A 27,042-nucleotide genomic window follows, 5' to 3' on the forward strand; every position below is an offset into this window, starting at 1 on the left:
CCTTGGCCTCCCCCGTGCCCCTTCCCTTACCCCTCATCCAGTGACAGTGCCCAGACACTCTCCGGGCTGGTGATGCTGCCCTGAGCCAGCCCCCGGATACCAGCCCCCCGCCCCCACCCCCCGCCCCAGCCCCAGCGGCCCCCACCCCGTACCACTGCCAGCTTGGGTATCTTCTTAGCTGGGCCTCTGGGGGAGAAGAACAAAGAGAATATGTTAGCCCCGTGTAGCAAAGGGACAGAAGTGATTTTTAGGAGGGATCATGGTTTTTTAAAGAAATGTGCTTATTTAATTCCTGCTGTTCCCTCACTGAAGTCAAAGGCCCTAATGTTTTAGAGAGGAAATGCTGTGGTACCCTCAGCCCAGGGCTCACAGGTGCCACACTTTGCCAGGAGTGATCAAGGAAGGCTGCCTGAAGGAGGCGGTGCTTACGTAGGAACTAGCTGATCAACGGTAGGTAGGATGGGAGCCACTTCTAGATGAGATAACAGGACAGCAAAGGCTGTTGCAGGGTTTGTCCTCAGGGCCACGAGAAGGCTGGCCTGGTCCTCAGGGCCATGAGAAGGCTGGCGGAGAAGGTCCGATTGGTGCATTAGAACCAGCCGAACAACTTGGACAGGATTTCCAGAAACTGACCGCACCTGGGCCCCAGCACCCACATCAAGAAAGAGAACATTTTCATCACCTTAGAGGCCCTCCAGCTGCCTCTCCCCTGAACTGCCCTCCCCGAGGGAACCGCTGACCTCAATGCCTGTGCGCAGGGCTATTTGCCTGTGTTCAAACCTCGAGATCCACAGAATCCCTCGCTGTGTGCCCTTTGGGGTTGCGGGCTTTCACCCAGCCTCACCTTTGTGAGGTTCCCCCCACCCCACCCGCCCCGCACCCCTGCAGTGCACGTGGCATGTGCTCACTTAGTGCAGCGTAGCGATCGGCTCTAGGACTGTTCAGTGGATCCAGGCGTCTGTGGATGGAATTTGGGTTATTTATAATTTGGGGTTATTAGGAGCGACGCCGCAGGGAACATTCTCGCACATGTCTTTTGGTGAAAGTATTTATTCATTTTGTTGGATACGCATCTGGGGATGGATTTGCTTCTACTCAGCCTCATAAGAAACTGCCAAATGGTTTTTTTCAGGAGGTTATATCATGGCCCTCCAGACACTGAGAATTCCAGGGGTTCCCGTGCTCTGTCATCCTTGTCATTATTAGTCTTTCTTATTTATTCATTTGAGAGAGAGAGAGAGAGAGAGAGCACAAGCAGGGGGAGAGGTGGAGGGAGAAGCAGATTCCCTGCTGAGCTGGGAGCCAGATGTGGGCCTCGATCCTAGAACCTGGAGATCATGACCTGAGCTGAAAGCAGATGCTTAACCGTCTGAGCCACGAAGGTGCCCGTCATCATTAGTCTTTTTAATTTTAGCCGTTCCTGTGGGTGTGTGGGAGTGCACGCTGCGGAGTGATTTGCATTTTCTGCTGTGGCTAAGGAGCTGAGCCCTCCTGTGTATCATTATTATTTTGCATAGCTTACTCTGTGGATGCATGCATTCCTAGACTCCTCTTCTACTCCGTGGTAGGCGCGTTCATTCTCTTGTGATGAAAATAAATTCTTTTTTTTTTCTTTAAAGATTTTATTTTTTTCATTTATTTGACAGAGAGAGATCACAAGCAGGCAGAGAGGCAGGCAGAGAGAGAGAGGAGGAAGCAGGCTCCCTGCTCAGCAGAGAGCCCGACGCGGGGCTCGATCCCAGGACCCCGGGGTCATGACCTGAGCAGAAGGCAGAGGCTTGAACCCACTGAGCCACCCAGGCGCCCCTGAAAATAAATTCTTAATTTTAATGCTGTGCGCTTTGGCAAAGGCTTCTTTGATGCTAGTGCTTTTTGTGTCCTGCTGAAGATATGTGGTCATGAAGGTCATTGCCTCTGGTTTCTTTTAAAAGCTGTATTTAAAAAAAAAAAAAAAGTTGGATTTTTACCTTTTGGATTTGGGTCTATGATCCATCTGAAATCAGCTTATAATTTTTAAAAAAATATTTATTATTTTAGAGAAAGAGAGTGCACGTGTGTGTGGCCTGGGGGAGGGGCAGCGGGAGGCAGAAAGAGACTCTTAAGTAGGCTCCACTGTCAACATGGAGCCCAGCATGGGGCTCAATCGCATGACCCTGAGATCACGACCTGAGCGAAATCAAGAATCGGACGCTTAGCTGACTGAACCACTCAGGCGCCCCTGGGGGGTCTGATTCTTTTATTTTTCTTTTCCATTTGGATAACCAGTTGAACCAGCACTGTTTATTGATAAAGTCTACCCTTTCTCTGTGCAACTGCATTGGTGCTTTTCTCGTAAACGAAGTGAGTATGTGTCTGTTTGTCTTTGTGCTAATAATGTCTCAATTACTCTAGTTTTAAAATAAGTCTCAATTTTAAAGCTCTCAGTTTAAAGAAGTGTAAGTCTTCCCCTTTTGTTCTCTTTCTTCCAGATTGCCCTGGTTATCCTTGGACTTTTGTGTTTTCATATACATTTCAGAATCTATCTGCCAATTTCCATACACACATGTGTACAACAAACCCACACAAACAGCCTTCTGACATTTTGCATGGGATTGCATTGGGTTTATCGATCAACTGGGGAGAATGAACATCTTTATACTATTGGGTCTTCCAATCCATGAATATAGTATATCTTTCCATTTATTTAGTTCTTCTTTAATTTCTCTCGATGATGTGCTGTAGTTTTCAGTAGATTTACTCCTAGGTAATTTGATGACTTTATGGCACTTTTGTGAAGGGAATCATTATAAAATTTCATTTTCTATTTGCTTATTGCCAGTATATAGAAATAATGTTGATTTTTAGGAACTATCTTTGTATTCCAGCGACCTTGCTAAAATAACTTCATAATTCTAATCATCTCTCTTCAGATTTTGTTGGGGGAAAGATACTTCCAGTGTGGTCCAACCATGGTCCACCAGGTTCTAGGTCAAGACCTGTTGACCTTGAACTCTGGGCTGGATGTGGAGGTAGAGGGGGTGGGAGACAGATTTGGCTAGCCCAGTCAGAAAACTCCCTAGGGCCACAGTGAGGCTCATGTCACAGACTTTGCCCATGCTTAGCCATGGTCTAGGCACTGTCTGCACATCCAATGAGAGCTGCTGCCCCAGCCATGGGATGTAGCTCAGCCCAAGATGGCCTCATGTGAAGGGAAGCCCTGGGTTCTAATTCCAGCCTTTAATTGACACATGGTATGACCTTGAGCACCAGGAAAGTTGCCAAACCTTCCTGGATCTCATCCTTCTCACTCGCAGAAAGAAGGCACTATAACCCGGTATTTCTTTCTCTAAGCCTGGTAAACACTGGTGCATTGATTTCACTCACCAGCATTGTCCCTTTTGCCTGTGGGGTGATGCTGAACATTGTCAGGAAGTCCTGCAGCCCAAGAGCTGCAAACACGGGTGTCCTTGGGGGACAGGGCAGCTGGCTACCATTGTGTTCTGAGGCTCTTAGTGCCATTGATCCCCTTGGGGATTTTTTCCATCACAAGGACACACCCCCATGTGAGGCTTCCCCTGTCCAAGAACGAACTCAATTATTCTTCAATAAATGTCTTGGCAGAAGTTTCTGAAAAACCTTGCCTTCTCTGTGATCTCTGATATTCAAAAGGATGGAATTTAATTACTCTGTCCTGTCCATGGGCCCCAGGGCTGGGCCTGGCATGCAGCCACGGCTCTATCCGACCAGCAGGCTCCCTGGCCCCTGATGGGGCTCTTTGCTCTGGCATGCATTGGGAAACAGGGAAAGCACAGGGCAGCTTTCCCCTTTGGTTTGGTCTTGCCCTCTGTACCCTTCCTTCTGGGGTGTATGGCTTAGAGAATCCCAGTGTGTTGGGTTCCCTGGGTAAACATCTCTAGAAGTTAACTGGTATGGTGATTTCCTAGGTCCTGGTGCTACCAGAGCCTCTCTGCTCCCCATAGGGCTGATCCCAGAGCATCATGGGGATGCTTGGTAGACTCTGGAGCTACAGCCTGCAACTGACTTTCTCCCTCCACCCCTGATCTCCATCTCCCTCATGGCAAATTAGATCCCCACCTATTACAGGAGCTTAAGCTAGGGATCTCTATGAGGTCTGTTGGGGCAGTGTGTAGTGCAAGGCCCGGCAGAATCTTATAAAGGCGAGGAAGCAGGGGCCTTGGTTTTCCCATCTGCAAAGTGGGGATAGCAGTCTAGTGCCTGCCTCATGGTGGGTGAGAGGCTTATATGGAAAGAATAGGTATAGAGGGCTTAGCCCAGGGCCAGACCCAGAGCAAGTACTTGGCAAACATTGTTTGACTAGCAGTAGTCAGGGCTCAGCTGTCTCCTCCTTGGGAAACCATCTTGATCTCCTCTGGCTGGGGTTTCCCCTTTCATAAGAGAGCCACACTGTTGGGCAGCATCCCTCAGTGTGGTTGCTTACATGTCCAGAAACCTTTGAGGGTGAGGCCACTTGTCCCTGGGTCTCTGTCCCAGAGAAGGCCTTGGGGTGTCTCTAGGAAGAACTAGATACTAAATAGGGTTGACAGATAAAATATTGTGTTTTTATTTGTTAAATTTGACAAACTGTCTTTAAGGAGGCTGGAACTGAATCATGGAACTCTCCTAAGAGTCCAGAAGATTTTCCCCTGGTTGATGGGTCTGTTTAGGACCTGCTTATAGGTTGGACCTTGAATCAGTCAGGGTTCTCTAGAGAAACAACCAGAAGGATGTGTGTGTGTATATGCATTTATATAGGTATATACATGTATCTCTTTAGATCTATGATCTATCTATCATCTGTATTAAGGAAATGGCTTATGCAATTATTTAAAATCTGGGGCTGGCAGGTTTGAAATCTTTAGAGCAGGCCAGCAGGGCTGGAAACTCAGACAAGATTGCATCTGGATATCCTTGTTTTGTTTTTTGTTTTTTTTTTAAAAGATTTTTTATTTATTTGACAGAGATCACAAGTAGGCAGAGAGGCAGGCAGAGAGAGAGAGAGAGGAGGAAGCAGGCTCCCTGCCAAGCAGAGAGACTGATGTGGGGCTCTATCCCAGGACCCTGAGATCATGACCTGAGCCAAAGGCAGAGGCTTTAACCCACTGAGCCACCCAGGTGCCCCTGGATATCCTTGCTGGGAGTCTCCTTTTCTCTAGCTTACTCCTTTGTTTTGGTGAAATACATCCTTCAACACCTTTCGGAGAAGGGGTGTGTGGCGTGTCAATGTTTTGAGGCTGTGTGTGTCTACAAATACTTCATTCTACCCTCAAATCTGGAGGGATAATTGAGCTGGGTATAGAATCTTAGCTAGACACCCTCTTCCTCAAAAGAATACTGCTATCTCCCCAGCTTCCACTGTTACTGTTCAGAAGTTCAGTGCCATACTAAATTTGGACATTTCCTGGAGGTCTCATTTTATCTTAGAAGCTTTTAGGGTTTTCTCTCTGGGATTCTGAACTTTTATGACAATGTGCTTTTTGGTGTGAGTTTTGTTTTGTTTTATTTTTCATCTGGCATTTTCCATGTTCTTTCAGTTTGAAAGTTCATATCCTTCAGTTTTAGGTGATTTTTTGGGATCATTTCTTTACTTCTCTCCATTTTCTCGGGTCTCTTTTTCTGGACTCTCCAGTTCGTAGGTTGTTAGACCTGGATTGATCCCCTCATTTTCTTATCTCTTCTCTACAACTGTCACAGTTTTTTGCAACTTCCTGGAAAATTTCCTTAACTTCTAATCCTTTGACTGAATATTTTACATCAACTATTTTTCTTCCATTTCTACAAATGCGTTTTTGTGTTTTGAGGGTTCTTTGCAAATAACCTCCTGCTCTTTCAGGATGCAATATCTTCTCATATCGTTCTAAGGATAATAGAGTTTCACTCTGGTTTTTTGAAGTCTTTTTCTGTCCACTCATTGTCTCTGTTTTCTGAGCTTGCTTTTTTCCTGTTTGTTGTTTCAGTCTTTGTCTTTTGCATTGGAGGCTCTTGATGCATATTTAATATCAGACACTGGGAGCTGAACCCCATGGGCAGACAGACCCATTTCTCATGGGCTTTGCTCAGGAGTTAGAACTGGTCCCAAAGTCACTGTACATCCAAGCATTTCTCTTTGGCTGGAGGGTCTGTGACTTAGCCAGAGGGGTGTGGCCTGAATGGAGGGGGTGTGGCTTGGCTGGAGGCAAGGTCTGAGTGACAAGGCAGAAGAAATCCCAGGCCTACTCAAGGCAAGAAGTTTATCCCCCTGACAGCAGTTTCTAGCAGAGAGTGAGATGAACAAAGTCTCACCAGTACAGGAAGGTCCTACATGGCCTTAAAGTCCCCAGTGTGATGGGGGAGGGAGGCACCAAAAGAATGTGTGGCCCTAGACTGAACTTGGGTAGAGCAGGGTTGACCCCATGTGTAGTAAGATAGACAGGTACAAGTCCTATCTGTTCTAGGCCCAGCCCAGCTCTTGTCACACTGGGGAAACTGAGGCCACTTAGGTTTAGGTCACTTAGACCTCGTTCCCGTGGTCTCCTATGAACACACCTGGCCAGCCTCGCCCCCTGTCCCCCCGCATCTGACCCCACTGACCTCCCTGGAGCTCTCCTACAGGGCTTAGGAGTTTGGGCTGGAGTCAGAGGTTCCCAGGGGGATTTTAGGATCTCTTCCAGCTTGGTCCCCCAGGGACATCCACCCTGCACATGCTCCCTGCTTGTGGACCCATCTCCGAGGCCTCTCCTAGGGGGGCTGAGTGTTTGGGGGCAGGACCACCTTGTGCCCTGGGTCTCCCCTGTCAGGGTCTTATGCCATCTCACTCGGCCTCTCAATTTCTCTGCAGTGGGCAAGGCTTCCCTTTGGGCCCAGGCCTGGGGGGTCAGCCTCACTTGGGAGCTGGGTCCTCAAGTCTGGATACAGAGCCATCAGCAGTGAGCATGCTGGCCAAAGGCAGATGGCAGCTGGATTAGCAGTGTACGGTTGTCCTGCAGTGGGCGGCCGGAGCCCAGCGGTGAGAGCTGGAGGGCAAGGGCACCGGAAGCAGGGTCCTGAGGCCCTTGGAGCTGATCCAGTACTGACCCCTTCTACAGCTGAGAAAATTGAGGGGCAGAGAGGTCAGATGAGCTCTTCTCCAGCCTCACAGTGAATTAGTGGACTTTTAGTTCTCTTTCTACTGACGGCACCAAGCGGTGAGTCCCTCCCTCTTTCTCACACCCCCGCCACGGTTTGCCTGGAACATCCACACTTCGGTTCGCACAGATTGGCAAAGAGTTCCAGGCACGCTTTCCCGCATCCGAGAGACCAGGAATGTGCTGCGGCCTGGGACGCTCATGGGCCCGTGTGTGCTGGGAAAGGGGAGCCGGGATCATGGGAACTTCCGAATCTCGGGAAGTGAGAGGCTTCCTCTTAGCGAGGGGAAACCGAGGCCCAGAGCCAGCGGGCAGGGCCTGGTCCGCGGTCCGTGCCAGTCAGCACCCTCGGTGCCATTTCTGGGTCCCCACCGCTCCCATGAATCATTAGAAAATTTAAACAAACATAATATAATTGCTTGTTGATGACAGAAAGCCAGGGGAACCGTAAAACCAGGCTGGTCTCAGCGCCTGCCCAGGCAGGTGGCACGGGGAGACCGAGCTGGCAGCCTCAGCCCTGCCCGCTGGCTGGGCCTCCCGGGCCTCTCTGTGGCTGGAGAACTGGAGCCCCCCTTCCCCCCCACCTCCACACCGTGCCTGCTGCCAGCCAAGCTCACCTCACCGGCCAAGCGGGGTGCCTAGTGCCAGAACAAACTGGGCCCAGGCCCAGCACACTTTCCAGAAATAGGTTCCTGTGAGAGCCCGAGGCTCACCCCTCCCTCCGCAGAACTTCCCCCCTGCAGAGAGTCCTATTTGTAGCCTCAGACCCTGGAAATGCTCTGTTTGGGTCCCCTAAATGCCTCAGGAAGTTCGGGATGAAAGGGTGGTAGGGGAGGTGGGGGGGGAGGCAGGGAGGGTAAAGTAGGCAGTGTGCGGGGAGGTGATGATTGGACGGGTCGGTAGACAGATAGGGTTGGGGTAGTGAGTGGACACGTGGGACCCCACTTGCTTTGATCTCTGTCTTTCCATTAAAGGCTTCCTGTAAGGCTTGGGGACCCTGAGCTCTGTTTTTAGAGAGAAGGAGGGTCTGTGGTTTGGCCTTGTTGATGGGGCGCCTTGGGAGACCGCGCCGTTGCTCTCAGTGTAGGCACCTGTGGGCCTGTCCCCTCAGTCATGTCCTGGTCCCCAGAGAGGACCCCTCTGCTCTCCTGCCTGGTGCTGGGCTGGCCTCAGGGGGGCCTGGAAGCTCTGATGTCCTCTTTCCAGCTGGGACTGGGCCACCAACTACGTTATGGGCTTCACCTGCTGAGAATTCTCCTCTGCCCTTCTCTTTGCTTTGCGGGTTTTTATCCCCTTCTCTTTCTTCACTACCCTTTCCTGGGAGAAGCGAGGAAGAAACACAGGGGTATAGTGCCCCCCTCCCCCGACCCATGTTTAAGCAGAAAACCTGCCCCCTCTCTCCTGATCCTTTGTGAAGTCCTCGCCTGCCCTAGTCATGAAACTATATACATTCCCCTGGTTGTTTGGAAGTTTCAGCATTTGTACCTCAGTCTCTAATCTGTTTTATGTATCGGGGTTATGGACAAGGTTTTATTGAGGGGGAAAAAGAGTTCTGTTCTTAAAAAATGCTTATAAACCACTGATTGGGCCCAGTCCAGGGGAGCTGGGGAGGGAGATGAGGGTGGGCGGAGCCTCAGGCAGCCTGCGTCTTGTAAACCCAACCAGGGCTGAGCAGAAGGCCCCATGTCTGCAACCCCTGCCTCAAGCTGCCCCCCGCCGTGGGAGGACAAAGCCCGTACCCTGGTCCTAAGCCCTCTGGGCATCCTCTATGTCTTGCAGAGCAATCACCACCCAAACTTAGGACATTAATGGGGGATTTGTTTTCTGAGATGAGGTTGGGGAACCTCTTAGGGGACAGGGGAGGCCAGTGGTGGGGGGCAGGTATGGTCGCTGCTGGTGAGCTTCAGGCCTCGCTGTGGCCACAGAGGCCACCGATGGGCAGCCCCAGCACAGCAACTGGGACCTGCCGAGTTACCCTCACACCTCAGTGTGTCTCTTTCGTCCAGACTGAGGTTCCTGGAAGGTCAGACTTTGAGCCGAGTGAGTGATTTAGGCATCCCTTGACTTCTGCAGCAATAAAAGCTCTGGAGAACAGCTTTGAATGCCTGTTTCCTCATTAAACAGCTCCAGTCCCTGGAGCAGACAGACTTAAATAGATAATATAATTATCTATTATATTATCTATTTATGTGGGAGATGTGGGCCTGGGGGGTTCACCATCATCAGTCTTCTAACTGGCCTTCTGGCTTCCATCCCTCCCACACACGCCCACCGGACTCGCTGCTGCCGGAGTGACCTTCTCAAAATGCAGATCTGACCTTGACTTTCAGCCCCTCCGAGAGCTGCCCACTGGCCTCAGGACGTTGCCCCAGAGCCCCTCCTGCCAGCCCTCCAGTGTTAGGTCCCAGCCCACTGCTCCAGTCCCGGGTGTATGTGTGGGGTAGGGGGTGGGGGGGGGCTGGGTCTGCTCTGATTCGGCCAGACTGATTCCAGACCCTTCTCTGGTCTTGCTTGTTTCTAGGCCTCAGCCCTCTTTCCTCACCAGGCCATCATATGGTGCATCTCTCAGGCCTCACCTTAGATGCCCCCGCCTCCAGGATGTCCTCCCTGACCACCACCTTCCCCCACCCCAAACTGGCATTGCTGTCCCCTGTGATGCTATTTTGGACATCTTATTCTTATAGCCCTGGTATAGCCCCTACAGCCCCTACCTATTTGCCCATCCTCCTCCCTAGACTGATGTTCTCAAAGGCAGGGAGCATCCCCTTTACCACCTATGTAATCAATTGTTGGATTTTTTTTGAGCCCCTCCTTTGTGCCAGGCACTGAGATCTGTGGGCAAATAAAATAGACAAAGATCCTACGTTTATGGCACTCACATGCTGACTGGGCACCTGGGGTGCTGGCTTGGACACTTTGCTGAATAATGTGCCGTGGGTGCTCCAAGGTCAGGTGGGCTGCCTGGAGGAGGGGGCACCAAGGATAAGGCCCTGAAGGCTGGGTAGGAGTTTTCCAGGCAAACTGGTCAGAGAGCTCCCCGCTTGCCGGCCCAGAGGCTGTCCTGGCAGCTGGCTGCTCTCTCCCCGGGGTCTACACTCCGTTCTCACCCTTCTCTTTCAGAATGCATGAACTGTACCCGGCTCAGTGACATGAGTGAGCGGCTAACCACGCTGGAGGCCAAGGTCAGACGGCTGGGGGGGGGGGGGGGGGCGCTGGCTCCGGGAGCTGGTGGGTGTGTGCGAGCCCTGTACATCGGTAGCAGCCCAGCCCTAGGGAGCCCAGCAGGCCCGAGCAGCTTGGTCCCAGGGCTCGGGTGCTGCTGGGGCTTCTGTGGCTCTGGGTGGCCTTTTCTGGGCTGGGCCAGCCCCCTGGGGAGGGGAAAGCAAGAAATCTGGAGGCCTCGGACAGCAGGCTGGTCTGGATGTGAGTCTCAGTGAGGGGGGGGCGCTGGATGCCCAGAAGGTGACCCCTTGGTGGAAAGGGCCACTGTCCCCAACTCTGGCTCCTTCTTTCCCTCCCTGTCTGGCACACGGTGGGGCCCAGACAATGGAGAAGGAGCTCCTGGCTCCTGTCAGCTTTCGCCCTGTCTACAGTAGGGGGCACAGCGGGGCACCCCAGAGGCTGGAGGATGGAAGAAATGAGGAGTCATTTATGGGGGGGGCAGCCCCAGGCAGAATGGGGTGAGGAGGGAGGGAGTAAGTCAGAGAAGGGAAGGCTGTGTGAGGCACAGGGGTGGTGACGGGCGGGTCACCCTCGTGGACACTGGCGGCTCTGTCCCCTTTGGTCCCTCGGAGGGATAGTGCAGAGCAGGCCTGGGACAGAGCCACAGGGCCGTCTCTACCGTCCCTCAGTGGGAGACACTTCTTCCAAGCTGTGTCCCCTATTACCTCATGTCCATGCCTCACATATTGGCTGAAATTGCTCCTGGGCCCTGGGGAGGCCCCGGTGGTATCTCGGGTTCCTGCAGGAAGAAGCCAGTGCCTTGGGGGCCGAGGCTGCCCTACCTTCACCTCTTGGAACTTGGGACTGCCTGGCCCAGGACAGAGTGTCCGGTGTGGGAGGCGGGCGGGAGCATGGCCTGCCAGCGGGGAAGTCTGGTGGGGACAGAGCGCCGACAGGGGCTGAGAGACCCCCGTGGCAAGACCACAGAGTAGGCTCAGAGGTCGGGCCCCCTGCCCAGAAAAGCCTGACAGGCAGGTCTTCCCACAGACACATACCCATCCACACACAGCCCCACAGACACACACACGCAGATACACACGCACATGCACACATATATAGACACACGTAGACGCACGCACACACGTGCACATATATGCATAAACATAGAGACCCAGAGACGCCCTCACAGACACGCACGGACACACAGACACACACACACAGCCCTTGCCAACCCTGCCTCCCGCTTGGGCCCTGTCTCCTGCCCTGGAAGCCCGACCCTGAGGGCATACCCTTTTGGATGGGGGCTGCGGATGGCTGTCCCTGGAGTCAGACATCAGTGGGACCGCCACCGCCCCAGCTAGGTGAGTCTGGCCCAAGCTCCTACCTCCTTATCTGGGCAATGTGCTGATCCGGGTCAAGGGCAGCCGGGGCCTCACACAACATGGCCGTGGGACCCGGCTTTGGGAACAGTGGAGTGCCGACCGGCCAGAAGCTCTGTGTCACCCTCTCCCACCAGGCTGCCGTCTCTATCTTACAGGCAGAGCCCCCGGCACGAGAAGCCCCAGGGGGTGAATGACCCTCCCTTGTCCCCCGAGGCCTTCTGCAGGTGGGAGGGTCCCCTAGCAGCCCACGTCTGGGCACAGGCTGCGAGCAGGGGGTCCTATACCCTCCTTGGGGTTCGTGGCTCTGCGGGGGCAGGTGGGAGCCTTCGGGAAACAGACGCTACCACCTGGGCCATGCCTGGGGCTGGGGAAGCCCTGGGAGGCTGGGGGGCACTGCATGGGACACTGGTCCCAGTGCCTACTTGCTGGGTGACATTGGGCAATTCACTAGTGGTCTCTGGGCCTCTATTTCCACCTCTGCCTGTGATGTGGCTGCGGTGACCCTTCCTGCGCGGCGGGCGGTGGGGGGGCTTGTAAGGACCAGAATGGGGAGGGCCTCAGAGAAGTGGCGCTGGGGGAGGTCGCTGGAGCCTCACGGGGCAGGAGCCCACTGGTCCGCTGCAGATGGCAGCGCTGAGAGAGGGCGCACGGGCGATGGTGCAGGGGCTGGGGGCACACCCAGGAGGGGACACCCTCAGTCCGCAGGGTCAGGCAGACTGCTGGGGGCGGGAGGGGGGGGAGGGTCCCTGGAGTCTCAGGATCCTCGGGGGGCGCAGAATGAAGGGAGGGGCTTGGCGGGGGTGGGTGGGAGGGGCCCTGGGTGTACCCAGGGGCGGGGCAAAGCCACTGAGCCCCCGGAGGAGCAGGGCAGGCCCAGAAGGGTGCGCTGAGTGTGGGGACGCTGGTGGTTTTGGGCGGGCTCCGCAGGGTTCACTTTGCTTGGAGTCCTGACCCCCTGCTCTGGGGAAGGGGGCAGGCAGGTGGATGGGGGGGGCAGCCAGGTCCTGTGGGAGCACTGGGCAAGCCAAGGGACGCTGGGAGAAGCCGGGGGGAGGCCAAATGCAAGGCCTGGACGTGGACGTGGGGCGGGGGAGTCAGGGACTTTAGCCGATGGGGGGTTCTGGCTCCCCAGAGCTGGGGGGAACCCGAGACACCGGCCTTCCTCTTCTTCAGGCAGCAGAGCGCAAAGACTAGGGGCTTGCGATGGGCGGAGCACCTGTCCACCTGGCCCAGGGACCCCTCTCTGCCTACCCAGGGTCTGCGCACCCATCAGGCTGCCTTGCTCCGATCCCTGGTGCAGCGCGCCCCCTGCTGACCTCTTTGGGAAACAGCAGGGACTCACGAGGGCCCCTGAGGCCTGACTTCCAGCTCTCCTGCGTTAGGGAGACCGTGTTCCCGCCCAGGACCTGGGTCTTCCCAGGATTTGATGCCCCAGCTCTCTCAAGGGGAGAAGACAGGGTGGCTTTCCACGCTGACCCCGCGTGGCCACCTTTTGTTTTCCCAGAGCTCCTACTAAAAACCACGCCCCAAGCCAGGCCCATTGGTATCTTTTCAGTCCCTTCTTTGGGGGAAGCCGGGGCAGGGGTTAGGGGTGACCACAGGGCTCTCCTCACAGTGATGACCGCTCCAGAAGAAGAGTCCAGGGAGTCTGAAGGTGTCCCCGTGACAACCTGCTTGACCCCCGGGTCCAAGGTCTCTCCTGACACAGGAAGGAGAGGAGGGTAGGGGTAGGGGGAACATTCCAGCAAGGGGCTGGTGATCACCCACACCTGGCTTTGGGGAGCTGCAGGTCTCATGGGGGCACACATCCCCAGTGCACAACGGTCTCTGGCCTGCCCGGGGTCCTGACCCTCTGTCCTTTCCCGGCCCAGGTTCTCCTGCTGGAAGCCGCAGAGCAGCCCGCAGGCCCGGGCAATGACCTGCCGGTCCCCCAGAGCACCGTCCCACCCTGGAATGAGGACTTCCTCCCAGATGCCATCCCCCTCGCCCACCCAGGGCCCCGAAGGAGAAGGCCTACGGGCCCAGCTGGTGAGTGAGGCCTGCCCCAGAGACCCTTGGGATCAAGTGTTGAAAAACGGAGCTAACATTTCAAAACTGTAGGCTTTCGAAAGAAAACCAGGAGTTCTGGAAACTTCTCTTAGAAACATGGAAGCTCTGGCCACTGGGGCTTCATGCCTTCTTGGAAACCATTGGCTGGAGCCCTGCACCCGTAGACCCCATCCGGACTGTTACAGAGCCTCACCCTTCTGCCTTGTCCCGCAGTTGGGTGTGTGTCCTCCTGTCCTGCCCCGAAGCCCACCTGCGCTCAGGGCCCCGAGCCCAGCCCCAGACTTCGGGCTCAGTTTTACCGGGAGCTTTCTGCCTCCCACCACCTTCTGGTCCGTGCTGTGCTAGTTTGTAAATACTTTTTATCACCTTCAGCTGCACAGAAATCCTCTCTAATCATTCCAGTAAGTGTGTAATGCTTGGGGTTCCAGCAAGGATTGGAGAAATGACTCCTGCGGTCAGCCCCTGATCCAGGAGCCCGTGGTCTCGATAATTCTTGGCCCCACGAGAGAGCCCTGTGCAGGGGACGCTCTCCTTCCCTCGCCTCTCTCGGAGGTGAGCCCCCCTGCTTCCAGACTCCGCTCCGAGCTCATGCCCTGTCCCCTCCTTACCTCCTCTGCTTGTCCAGTCGGGAGAGGGAGCAGAGCAGGGAGGGCACAGCCTCCAGCAGTGGGAGCACCCAGTGGCCAGTTCTGGGAGGAGCAGACACTCTGTGATCTTCTGTGGGGGGAGGAGGGAGCTCAGGCGTTGTGGGGAGCATCTCATTCTGGGTCCCCAGGCCACCTCCCAAGGATTCACACCCAGGCAGCTGCCCCCGCCTGCCTTCTTCCAAATCCTTCTCCTGGAACTAAGGAGGAGGAAGACCCAGGACCCAAATGCCCTGAGGCGGAAGTTGGGAGGGGTGCTGGGTCTATTGGGCCACTTTCTCCATTCAAGGAGAAGTGCAGTTCCAAGAAATGGCCACCAGGTGGGGCACAAACCCAACATATGGTGACACCGGGGTGTCCAAGGAGGCCTCATTGGGGAGCTCTTTACTATAGGCACTGTTCCCAACCCTGAGTGGGGATACAGTAGGACTCCGGAGGGAGGGGCCTAACTCAGCAGCAGCCTGACTCTGGGCCCTTGAACAAGGGACCACACCTTCCAAAGCCTCAGTTTCCCCACCTGTGAAGTGGGAACACAAGTAGCTGTTGAGACCATTGGAGTTAATAGGTACAACAATGGGTCGTAGACTGTAATGAGGTCTCTGCTCCTGGGAAATGGCCCAGGGGGTCAGGCCCGGAGCCCCTCCACGGTGGCTTGGCCCCCAACGTCCTCAGAGCTCATCTCATTCTCTCCCCAGGGCCCCCGGGGCAGACGGGACCACCAGGGCCTGCAGGTCCTCCAGGCTCCAAAGGTGACCGGGGCCAGGCAGGAGAGAAGGGCCCAGCAGGGCCTCCTGGTAAGGAACCCCCGGATCTGACTTTGTCCGCTGGGGGACGGGGCTGGGGTTCCTCCCCTATCTGAGCAGGTGAGGCATCCCATTAGCCCTGATCTTGCTGGGGTCAGTGACTGCTGTCCTGGGGGGCTCTGGGCTCACTTCCTCCCACCAGCACCCCCACTGCCACCCCATCCCAAAGGTTTTAGGGTCTGGTCTGACCCTGGGCTGCAGGAAGAACAAAAGGCTCTGGGAGTTGGGGGGGGTACAGGCAAGGGGGGTGGGGCAGCTGAGGCCTGGGGACCCTTCTTAGCCATTTAAACCCCTCCAGAGAGCCCCCCCCATCTCCTCCTGGGTCCTGCAGGGAAGGTCTTGCAGGTCCTGTGACGGTAGGTGTAGGGCTGGCCCGGCTTGCCTGGCACTCTCGGTGCCCCAACCCCAGAGCTGAGACCCCTGGAGGGGGCCAGCCTGCCTCCCTCACCTCCCGCCCAGCAGCCCCAGTGCGCCCCAGGCCTGAAGCGAAAGCCACGTTCACTCACATCCCAGGACAGCCCCCCAGGGAGGCTAGTCTAGCAGCCACTGCTGACCTGTTTGCCATCTGCGGTGTCTGTCGCCAGGCCCGGCCCTCACGGGGCTCCTCTTTTCCCACTGCAGGCCACCTGGGGCCGCCAGGGCCCCGCGGGCTTCCTGGAGAGACGGGGCGCCCCGGGCCCCCCGGCCCCCCCGGCCCAGCAGGCAGCCCGGGCTTCCCTCCAAACAGCCCTCAAGGGGTCCTCTACTCCCTGCAGCCGCCGACGGACAAGGGCGGTGAGTGCTCCCCGCCGAGAGACGGACCCTGGGGAAGCAGACCCTTAGGGAGCTGGGCAGCAGCCTGGGAGCAGGGCTCTGCTGGGGGTGGTGGGTTGGTGGAAGGGTCCTTAGCCCCCAGCCCGGCCTGTCACCGCTTTGGTGCCCAGCTCCTGCCCTTGGCTTCCTGACCCCCTCCTCAATGTCACTCTGTTGTGTGGCCAGCCTCAGTTTCCCCACCTGGTGGCAGGAGCACATCCCCTCACAAATCCCTGACCTTGGACTGTGTGACAAGTGTTGGCTGAGCACTTACTGTGTGTCATCACATGGTTTGTGTCATTGGGGACACAGCCGTGAGGAAAACAGGCTCCAGCCCTCGGGGGCCACAGTCTGGGGTTTCTGAACCCAGACACACCTGCCTACCCAGTGGGGTGGGGGGGAGCAGGGAGGCTCCGAGGATGGGGGGACCACCAAAGGGGTATCCTCTGATTAAGTGCCCCGGGGAACCGGGGGAAAGTTTTAAGAGGCGGGTGACAGGGTTGGAGGACATCCCAAGCACCGTGGGGGACAGGGACCTCTTTGTCTGGGTCAGAGAAACTCTGACCCCCTCCTGCTGGTGCTTCTGTCCCTGTCTGAGCCTCAGTTTCCCCACTTGTAGAGTGGGGGCAGTTAATACTCCCAGTGGAGTTGCTCCAGTGGAAGGGAGGGACTGGTTCTTGAGCAGAATGGGGGTTCCTGGGCTGCCCTCAGCGGGTGCAGGGGCCCAGCCGGTAAGAGCAGAGCCTTCTGGAGCAAGTGGGGACTCACTGAAGACTCAGAGAGAGAGCAGGGTTCCGCCGCACACGCCCCAGGGCCACAGGGAGCCATCCCAGGGCTCCAGCCTGCCCTGGTCACGATGCCTCGGGCACTGCTGCCATCCAGAGCGCTCAGAGCCCTCTTCCGATGGGACCCTCCTCACCAGCCTTTGGGGTCCCCAAGGGAGTGCCGGGTGTGTGCCTGGGGAGGAGTTGGGGTGCCCTAGTGGGTCCCCATCTGCTGTGAGCCCCTAGAAGTGTGGTCCTGGCTTCTGGGTGTGACGGGAAGGGCAGGGGTAGCCACTCCCATCCCAGGCATTTCTTGGACTGGCTTCTCTGGGTCTGGCTCTGGGGTTCAAGCAGGACAAAGTCACAGGGGGCTTGCCCTGGAGAGACCCAAATAGCAGGAACTGGGTCAATAATGGACCCCATCCCTGCCCCAGGCTGAGTAATGGGCCCTACAGAGGCAGCCCAGGGCTCTGCAGCTCAAAGGACTGGGCAGGGAGGCTTTCCTGGAAGAGGAGGCCCCACCGGAGTGAGCCTGTCAGGTGCATCAAGAAAGGGCCTGTGGAGTGGAGTAGGGGGAGGGGAGGAGAGTTCTGGCTGGGGAACTGGGGAGGTAAGTAGGGCAGGGCCAGACTCTGAAGGGACTGGAATGCTCTGGAAGGAGTTTGTGCATTATATGAACCCCTCTGGGCTTTCTGTGCCCTTCGACCTGGGCTCTACGGGAGCAAGAGTGTGTGCTTGTCATGGCTGCTGTGAGGCCCAGTGGAGTCGTGGGTGCCTGTCCTGGCCCTGGGGAAGCTCAGGTCCTGCACCCTGGTCCTACCCACCGGGTCACAGGCGACTGCTCTGCCTGCAGACGGAGACTCACAGCTGGCCTCAGCCGCCGTGGACACAGTGCTGGCTGGCGTCCCGGGGCCCCGGGGCCCCCCTGGCCCTCCAGGTAAGTGCAGAGGGCAGCTGCACAGCCTGGTCTGCATGGGGGCACCTGCTCTGGGCTTGGCCTGAGCCAAGGGGCCTTGTGCGGCCGGTTGGGGAACCATGGCCTTGGCAGGATACTGGGGATTGGGCGAGGTCCCTTGCTTCTGGGAGACAGCACCCTGGTGGGACTAGACACAAGAGCCCCAAATGTTTCTGCCTGCTGCCTGCATGAAGCCACTCAGGGCTGCTCCCTTGTGGGCCCAAGTGGCGGTTGTGCCAGGGTACGTGGAGGCCCAGGTCCAGAGGTCAGCACAGGGACGGGGTCAGCACAGGGCTGGCCCCAGGCGCTGGTAGGGCAGGTGCAGGCCTTTTGGCAGAAACCAGGGGCCCTGGAGCAGGGGATGGCCCTGGGGTTCTAAGGGGCTGGATCCTGGGCCTGGCCTGATCCCCACCCTCCAAGGACCCTTGCTGGAGGGGAGGGGAGGGGAGCAGAGGGGAGGGGAGGGGAGCGAAGGGGAGTGTGGGACAGGGGCCAGCCTTGCTCACCAAGTATGTGGGTGCCTTGTCCCCCCATTATTCATTTGCCCCTTTCACATAGTCACTGCTCCCTATGTGGCACAGGGCTCTAGTTTCCTGGCCTCTTTTTAAAAGGTTTCATTTGAGCGAATGCCCCACAGAGGTGAGGGGACTGGCCTAGAGCTGGGGTAGGGTAACTGCCGGAAGGCTTCCTGAAGGAGGTGATGCTCAGCCTGAGACCAGTAAGAAAGAATTAATTGGGCTGTGGAGGGGATGGAGAAGCTCCAGAAGGAAGGAACAGCCCTTGCACAAGCACAGAGGCCAAGGAGCTTTCCAGGAGGGTAGCTGGGGGCATGCCGGTGGAGGGGGCCTGGCTGAGAGCTTCAGGAGCCCTGGAAGGGCCCTAACTGAAGGTGGTTTTGGGTGGCCGCGAGCGTGGATGGTCAGGATGCTGTTGTAGTAGCTCAGGCAAGAAGGGTAGCCTTGGAGGGGTAGGGACCCAGGAGGGTCCCCCCCGGAGAAGGGGCAGCCCTGAGAGAGATTTGCTGGGAGACTGGGTGGCTTGGGGCGGGGGGCGGCGCAGGGTGGCCTCACGGATGAGGCTCTGGGGGAGGAGTGGGTTGCAGGATAGGGCGGGCAGGGGGCTGGCCCAAGGTGATCATCTGTGACTCTGCCCACAGGTCCCCCTGGACCACACGGTCCCCCAGGACCCCCAGGTGTCCCTGGATCGCAGGTAAGGGCTTCCCCATTTCTGGCAGGGGAGGAGGACTTGTCTTCCTGGGAAGGAAGAGCCAGCCTTCTTTCCCAGCCTGAGCTGCTCGGGAAGAGGCGGCCCAGCTGGCCCCTTGGCCACTTGGCTCGGGCAGGACCCGGATCTCATCAGCAGCTTCAGCCCTGTGCTGCCCAACCCCCATCCCAGGGAGGCGTGGGCACCCTTCCCGTCTCAGAGATGAGCTCACTGAGACCCAGAGAGGCCAGGTGCCTCCAGAGGACATACAGATCACAGAATGTCCACCCCAGCCTGTAACCCTCGTCACCAAGAGTCACCCACATGTTGTTACCAGATGCTTTCAGCTGCCCCAGCCCACAGGCACAGGGAGAGTTGGGAACGATGAGATTCAGAACCCTTCCCCACCTGTTTGTGCCAGAGGCTTTCCGAGATAACGTTGTCATGGTATCCCAGGCGTGATGGGGAAGGCGGGCTCAGAGGGGATCAGTCACCTGCCCAGAGTCACACAGCAGGAGAACGGCAGAGGTGGGGCCCCTCTCAGGCTCTCTCCAGCCCTCACCAAGAATGTGGTGGGTGCTTGGGGACCGCCTTTTCCTGTCAGGAGGTCTCTTATCAGGGTCTTGGACCCTGGCGGGAGAGGGAAGGGACGCAGGACATGACACACGTGCAGGGGTGACACTTTAGTTGGGACCTAAGGAACCAGAAGGAGCAGTTGTGCAAAGATGCCAAAAAAGGAAAATCCTGGCAGCCAGAAGAGCGAGTGCAAAGGCCCTGGGGTAGAAGAAAGCCCAGGACAGACTGAGGGAAGGAGAATGAGATGTGAGATGAGGTGGGGGCAGGGTCTGACCGGAGGGGCAGAGTGTGGTTTTCTGTCACAGGGAAAGGGGCCTCTGAGTCTCCCGGAAGGAGGGCCCGTGATCTGATTTCCATCTTTAAGAGGCCCCTCACGCTCGGGCTGGGGCTGCTGTGGGAGAACAGAAGGTGGGGGAGCAGCGGGGCAGGGAGACCAAGGAAGCGTGAGAGGGAGAGAGAGAAGGTGACTTACATTCAGGTGGTTGCACGGGAAGCCACAAAGGGAAGGGACAGGTTTAGAAAGTGGGTGTGATGGGTCTGGCGGATGGAACAGATTTGGCGAGGGAAGGAAAGGAAGGTTATCTCCCCGGCGTGTGTGGGAGCCGCTGGGAGGACAGGGAGCTATCTCCCGGGAGGTGGCTGCAGAATGCGGCAGGTTTGGGGGTCCCCAGGGTTCTCAAGGGGAAGTGGAGTGGGGCGTCTCCCTGTGGGCAGGTGGGAAAGTGGGGCGGAGGCTGGACATGTGGGTCTGGGCTCTGGGGAGCCTTCCGGCTAGATTTCAGCATGGATGGGAGGCCTTGAGCGGGACCCCCATCATTCATTCTCTGGGGGGGGCCCTTTGTGTGGGGGGGGCACCTGCGGGCTTTGCCATCTGTGCAGGCTCTGTGTGACAGCCGTAATGGCCCATTTCTCAGCTGAGAAGACTGAGGGCCCTGCCGAGGCTCAGGGAGGAACTAGTGGAGGGTGGCCCAGGAGGCGCCGTCCCATTTCCTCCACTCTGTCCTCCTCCTGTCCTGGGGCGGGGCGGCTGACGGGGAGACAGAGGCATTAGTGGGGCAGGCCAGGCCTCACCGTCTTATTCTGCCTTTCTGCAGGGCCTGGCCGGAGAGCGGGGCGTGACGGGACCGGCTGTAAGTGGGGGGCTGTGCCGCCGGGCTGTTCCCAGGGTGGTGGGCTTTGGTGCAGGCCCAGGGCACCGGGTAGGTGGGGGTGAGGTGGGGGGACTCTGTCCCGGCCTGGCCTGGGCTCAGCCCCACAGCCACCCCTAACGTGGCCTGATTCTACCCTGCCCAGAGAAGGGGCAGCCTTCCTGTGATCCCAGCTGCCCGAGCTGGTAAAGGGGTGCCCTTGGAAAGTGGGGAGCCCCTCACTGGGAGTGTGAGCAACGACTACATTAGCCTCCTGGTGGGGGATTGGATGCGTGTCCTCGGGTCTCTTCTGGGGAGCCCAGGCCCTTGAGTTGGCATGCTCTGTGGCCTGCGGAGTCCCTCCCTACTCTGAACCTCCCAGAAGTGGAGGCCCAGACAGCTGGCCTCAAATTTCCCTCCTTAGAAGTAAGAATTTATGAGTCCCCACTCCTGCCTGCAGGGCCAAGGAGGCAGACACCTCCTCGGTGCCCAGGTCTAAGTTAGGGGCAGAAGAGCCTGGGAGGAGGGACGCAGCTTTGCCGAGCACCTCCCGTGTGCTGGGGGGAGGGGCCATGCTCTTCACCCACAGTGAGTTTAAGCTTAGTTATGACCCAGCAAGCCAGGACGTTATTTTCCCCATTTTTTGGAGAACTGGCAGCTAAGGCTCAGAGAGGTTTCGTGACTTGCCCAAGGTCGCACAGCAAGGCAATGATGGAGCCAAGTAAACCCAGCAGTGTTAGCCTCCAAAGCCATGCCTTGTCCTGGCTTTTCTGTCTGGTAACAATGCTGAGTCCTGCCCCAGAATTTCGGGCACCAGGCTCCCATCAGAGCTCATTGTAAGTATTGATTTATTTAGTCTGAATCCTCCCGGGAGGTAGGCGGTGTTACCCCGTTTTAGAGAGGAGAGCACAGAGAGGTCAGGTAACCTGCTGAAGGTCACACTGCATACAATGTGGGGTTAGTGTGAGGCCAGTATTGCTGGCCTCGTTTTAGAGGTGGAAATGGAGAGAAACAGGGACTTGGTCCCTGGCCGAGCTGAGATCTGAGCTTATGGGGTGTCAGGCCTGAAGAACAGTGAAGCCCCCAAACCAACCCACGTGGGGCCACGCACGGATGCTTGGGGCCTCGGGCGCTCCCCTGCTCTGCCCATCCCAGGGCGGCGGTGCCCGTGGAGGCAGCTGTCCAGCTCTGGGCACCAGCACCCTTGTCCCCAGGCTCTGCGTGCCCAGCCTGCCCTCACTCCCTCTGGCCCCCGCGGTCTGCGTGAGAAGCTGGGGCAGATAGAGGGGCACCCCCCACTCCCCCCCCACAGATTGTTGATTGTGGGGTTTTCTTCCTAGGGTGAGCCTGGCGGGAAGGGGCACGAAGAGGACAAAGCTGCTGCCGAGGTAACAGGTTCTGGGGGCCGAGCTCCCCTTCTGCCCCCTTGGCTGCGTCCCGGTGGGAGGGCGGGTGCTCGGCAGGTCTGCACTGACACCCCTCAGCCTCACATAGGGCGCCAGGCCACGGGGTGAAGGGGGGTCCCTGCCCGGCGGGGGAGGCTGGTGAGTGACATAATGATTGCAGCTTAGCTGCAGATAGGGAACTGGCCCCGGGGCTGGAGGAGAGGGAAGACACTGCCGGGGAGAACCTGTTATTTAAGGAGGCTACAGCGGCCAAGTCCCTCTCCAGGGACAGGAATCCCCCATGTGCGGTGCCTGGTCCGTGGCAGTGCCCCCAGCATCACTGCGCTGGTGGACTGAAGGACACGTGGGGACACAGACCGAGGGCTGGTGGATGTGGGAGGGAATGGGGGGGCAGGGAGTGAGGATGGGAACAGGCAGGGGCACAAGGGGGTGGGGAGGGGACACAGATGGAATACGGGCATGGCCGTGGGGACCCGCTGTCTTCTGGGAGGAGGAGGGATGCTGGAGACTTGGGTGATGGGTAAAGGGGGTGAGGGCAGGGGGGCTGGCAGAGGAGAACTTGCAGGCTGACAGCAAGAATCCCCAGGGTGTGTGGCCACAGTGGGCATCTAGGGGTCTCTGATGAGCCACCCTGGGGGTGACTGGGGAGGTGGGCTGGGATGGAGTGGGAAGGCTGGAGCCAGAGCAGCTATGGCGGGCACAGGAGGCAGCAGGAGAAAGATGTGGTACAGGCATGGGCCCAGAGTCGCAGGGAGATTCACAGACTTGCAAAGGGAGACAGAAACAGTGCTTAGGATGTCACTCTTTGCCGGGGCTCAGGGGCTTGGGGCTGGGCTGGGGCTCTGGACCCCCATCCCAGACACTGCCCGCAGTGTGGCTTCTTGTGGCCTTTGCTTCCCTGGGGGGAAGACCTCTCTCCTTAACCTATAGGACACTTTTTGCTTTCTTTTTTTAATTTTGCTTTTTTTAAAGTGGGTTCCACCCCATATCAGGGCTTGAACTCACGACCCTGAGAGCAAGACCTGATCTGAGATCAAGAGTCAGACGCTTCACCATTGGAACCACCTGGGGGGGGCCCATCCTTTTGTGTTGTTTCAAACTAGATCGATGGGAACATCCGGATAGAGCTGTCATGTTATGCCCGCAAGAGGCCCGTTCTGGGACTGACTTCAGGGCGGGGCCCGAGTCCCTTACCATCATGTCCCTTCTCAAGTGGCCTTGACATCTGGCTTCTCAATAAACCAGCTCCTTGATGGGTCTCGGTGCACCAGGTCCTCAGCCCGTGTGTGGGTCAGCCCCTCATCATGGTGCACTAGAGAAGGTGGCTCTCCCTTTAGTCTCTCTTTCGGGAGTGGCCACACCTGGGGAGTTCTCAGGAGACCAGCAAAATGCCCCCACCTGTGCTAGGGCCTCTGCCCTTGGTAGGGTATTTTCCAGAAAGCAGGGCTCTGCCCAGGGGAAGCAGCCAGGCAGGGAGCAGGAAAAACTGTGACGCGCGGGGGACAGGTCTGGGTGTGAAGCCAGGCTGTGTGGCCCCAGGACCCTGCTTACCTTCTCTGTGCTGCAGCTTTCTTGTCTGCAAACAAGGCTTCAGACCCCAGGCCTGCCATGTGGGTATCCAACTTGGCATGGCTGTTTTACTTAGAGGATGGGGACAAAGGGACAGAGTCAGGAATAGGGAGGGCTCGGAGGATGTGGCCCGTCTCTGTGGCCGGCCCTGACCCTGGCCGCTTCCTCTCCCACCCCTCAGGGTGAGGGGGTGCAGCAGCTGCGGGAGGCCCTGAAGATCCTGGCGGAGAGAGTCCTCATCCTGGAACACATGATTGGGATCCATGGTGAGTGGTGACCAGGGCCTGGAGCCAGCCGGACCTGCAGCTGGCCGTGGAGTTGGGAATCCCCTCTGCCCCGGCCTCCACAAGCCCTTGCTGCCCTCAGGGCAGCTGCCACTGCCTCTAGTCTGCCTGACTCGATGTCCTCCACTTGGCTGCCAGTCGGTCTTCCCCAAACCCCAGGCTTACCCTACCCTGTGCCTCCCCTGCTCAAGGGCCCTCTGTGCCCCACTACTGCCCGTGACTGATGTCCAGGCACATCAGGTCCCAAGCCCCTGCCCAGCATGGCCGGGTGCCCAGTGACTTGGAGCCACCACCTAGTCCTCTCAGGACCTCCCTCCCGCCCCCCACCTCCACGCCTTTGCTCAGGCCAGTCCCTCTGCCCACTGACCACCAGCTCCCACTTCAGGACCTGCTCTAGGGGTCTCTCCCCCTGGGAAGGCGCCCTCCTCTCACCCCTCGGTGCTCTTCAGAGCCTTGTGCTCCCTGATGGGGGTGGGCTTTCCACGTCTCTCCCTGGCATGCGGGGCAGGGAGCCCGGGCGGGGTCCACACCGGTTGCCAGGTCAGCACTGGTTGCCGGGTGAGTGGGCGAAAGCGTGAGTGACAGGTGCCTGTGTGCCCAGGGAGCCTTCCGTGGCCTTGCCCTGTCCTTGCTGGGGGGCGCCCGAAGCAAAGGGGGCCCTTGAGGGCTCCCGAGGCCCCGCATGAGCCGGCCCGCCTGCTGTCCTTCCAGATCCCCTGGCCTCCCCCGAGGGCGGTTCTGGCCAAGACGCTGCCCTGAGAGCCAGCCTGAAGATGAAGCGGGGCGGCTCCCCGCCCGACAGCGCCCTCGCTGCCCTGCTCGGCCCCGACCCTGGGCAGAGGAGCGCCGGCCGGGCCAGCGGTGGCAAGTAAGAGGCCAGCTCTCCAGGACAAGCCCCAGCCCCGCCGGAGACCCGGCCCTGAGGCCCGTGTGGCCCTGCTGGTTCCTGAAGACCCACCAAGGGGGCCTGCGCTCCAGGCATGGACGATCGCAAGAGACACTGGCTCCTGGGGTCTGGGGGGCGGGGGGAGCTTGGGGACAGATGGCAGCTCCAGAGGCAGGGTCCAGAGGGCCCCAGCACTCTGGGCAGGGCCCTTTCCTGGTTCCTGCCCTCCCCACCCTCACCTTCTGCAGGAGACGGGGTCTGGGGGGGGCTGGGCGGGGCACGAGAATAACCCTAATACTCATCATTTACTGAGTCGGGGCCTGTCCAAGGAGCTTTCCCTGCATTGTCTCATTTAACCCTTAGGAGGTAGGCTTGGTATCCCCACTTTCCCTAGGAGGATGGAGGCCTAGAGAGTATGAATAACCTGCCGAGGCCACGGGACCAGGGACAGCTGGGACAGGATTTGAACCCAGGCCTCCTGGATCCTTAACGCTCTACCCTGCCAGCTTCCTGTCTTTGCAGAGAAACTCAGGCTGGGCGCAGGGCTGTGGGGGAGGCTGGACCAGCCAGCAGGGAAGGAAGGCAGGGTCCTGGGTCTTTTTCCTCAATCCCCATCCCTGGGCTTGGGGTCTGCTGCAGGGTCTGGCAGCGCCAGGGACACCCTGAATAAACCCAGGACTCGGGTTTATTCAAAACCGGCATCGCCCACCGCTGCCTCCCGGCCTCTGGACCCAGCCAGCCCAGCAGGGCCCTCCTGCCCATGAGCCGAGAGGAGGAAGTAGTTACTGGGCCGGTGCGCCCGAGGAGGCCATCGCTGGTAGCTCTGCCCTGTCTGGGAATCTCTAGGGCTGGCCATTTCTGGGTCACACGGCAAGTCCCACGTCCCCTTGACCAGCTAGAGACAAGAAAGCTGCCCGAGTCCCAGGCCCCGTTGGAAAGATGCTGCCCCCTCAGGGCTGTGGGCCCAGGCAGACTCCAAAGCAGACACCCGGGCCCAGGGACGCCAGAGCAGCTCAGACCACAGGCCTCTTGAGCCATGGGCTCCCCTGTGACCCAGCCTGGCCCTGGTGTTCCTCTCTTGCTGGGTCAGGACCCAGTCTCAGTAGCAGGCTCGGAGGTTTTGGTGCCACCCCAGGTCGTGTCTCTCCTCAGGACTGGAGCCATCTGTCCCCAGTGTCCTTGGGGCTCTTGGGAGGTTGTGGCCAGGCCCCGGTAAGCTCCCCCTGCCCTGTGTGAGGCAGGACCGGCCTGGGGGCCGAGGGGCAGCAGTCAGAGGCCGGTGGGAAGTCTAGAATTTTCTGACAATAAAGGTGCTCTCCCCACTGGGGCTCTGGTGTCCTGGCTCCTGGCCACAAAGACGCAGGTGCAGAGGGAGGTCGGCTCTGAAAGAGTCACATCTAGGGATGGGGTGGTCGGATGTGAGGACAGTGCCGCACACACAACATAGGACACGGCTGCAGGCTACAGGAACACGATGGAGGGGATGGCTAATCTGTCAGGGGCCCGGGGAGGGGCACGGAGGGGAAAAGGGTCTTCCGGGGTCGGTAAGAGTTGGCTAGACGGGAAAGGGCAGTGGAGGCAGGGGGAACAGCCTCAGCAAAGGCTTGGAGTGGGGGCAGGTCATCAGGGACCCCTTGTACAGGGCGCCATTGTGCCCAGAGTGTACCCAAGTGCAGGAGGCTGGGCCAGACCTGGCCAGGAGGGCTGCCTCCCCTGGAGGGCTGAGCCCCTTTCTCTTTCTATAGGCCACCCTCTCAGCTCACGACCCCTCACCCCTGGCCCTGAGCAACCCCCATGTGTTGGGTGAAGCCTCAGCCAGGGTACAGGGCAGCCTCCAGGGTCCCCGTGGGACTGAATGACAAGCTGGGCTATCCACTCATCAGGGAGGCCGGACAGAAGGCATCTCCTTCTCCCAGACCGGTGGGGGACCAGCCTCACAAGACTGTCTGCTTTACCCCCTTTGCCGGGGACACTGAAATGTGCTGCCTCGGGGGCGTCGTCAGCTTAGGCTCCGTGTGGGTCTCTCCCCGAGCACGCCTCAAGGGAGGACCGCTTCCCCGCCGACACCTGCGTTCTTCGACCCGGGGCTGTCGCTTTGTCCGCACGTGCCCGAGGCCTCTAGGTGCAGGGCAGCAGCGAGCAGGGAGGTGGGGCTTCCGAGGACCAGCGGCTGGCTCTCCCCGGGGCTGCCCCGTTCCGGAGCACAGCCCTGGGAGGTCAGAATCCCGAAGTCAACTGGGCCTTCCCAGGCCTTGTAACCGATATCTTCAAAGTGCGAGCCCAGCGCGCCTTTTATTTAAGTGGGTTAACTCGACGTGTAACTTTTCAGTATTTGGATGC

General features: G+C 58.3%; 1 protein-coding gene across 2 annotated transcripts in view; it reads left to right on the forward strand.

Annotated features, from left to right (window-relative positions):
- Nucleotides 1-24,715, forward strand: part of COL26A1 (collagen type XXVI alpha 1 chain) — a 120,507-nt gene extending 95,792 nt beyond the window's left edge. For both annotated transcript variants that reach the window (XM_044232888.1, XM_044232889.1), the window contains exons 4-13: nt 10,221-10,282; nt 13,516-13,672; nt 15,033-15,131; nt 15,762-15,914; nt 17,550-17,633; nt 18,808-18,860; nt 20,525-20,560; nt 21,898-21,945; nt 23,714-23,798; nt 24,528-24,715. In XM_044232888.1, the coding sequence (XP_044088823.1) occupies nt 10,221-10,282; nt 13,516-13,672; nt 15,033-15,131; nt 15,762-15,914; nt 17,550-17,633; nt 18,808-18,860; nt 20,525-20,560; nt 21,898-21,945; nt 23,714-23,798; nt 24,528-24,688 (938 nt within the window). In that variant the 3' untranslated portion in view covers nt 24,689-24,715. The remainder of the gene's footprint in view (nt 1-10,220; nt 10,283-13,515; nt 13,673-15,032; nt 15,132-15,761; nt 15,915-17,549; nt 17,634-18,807; nt 18,861-20,524; nt 20,561-21,897; nt 21,946-23,713; nt 23,799-24,527) is intronic.
- The last annotated feature ends 2,327 nt before the right edge of the window (nt 24,716-27,042 follow it).

This window comes from Neovison vison, chromosome 14, assembly GCF_020171115.1.
Source record: "Neovison vison isolate M4711 chromosome 14, ASM_NN_V1, whole genome shotgun sequence".
NCBI classification, from domain to species: Eukaryota; Metazoa; Chordata; class Mammalia; order Carnivora; family Mustelidae; genus Neogale; species Neogale vison.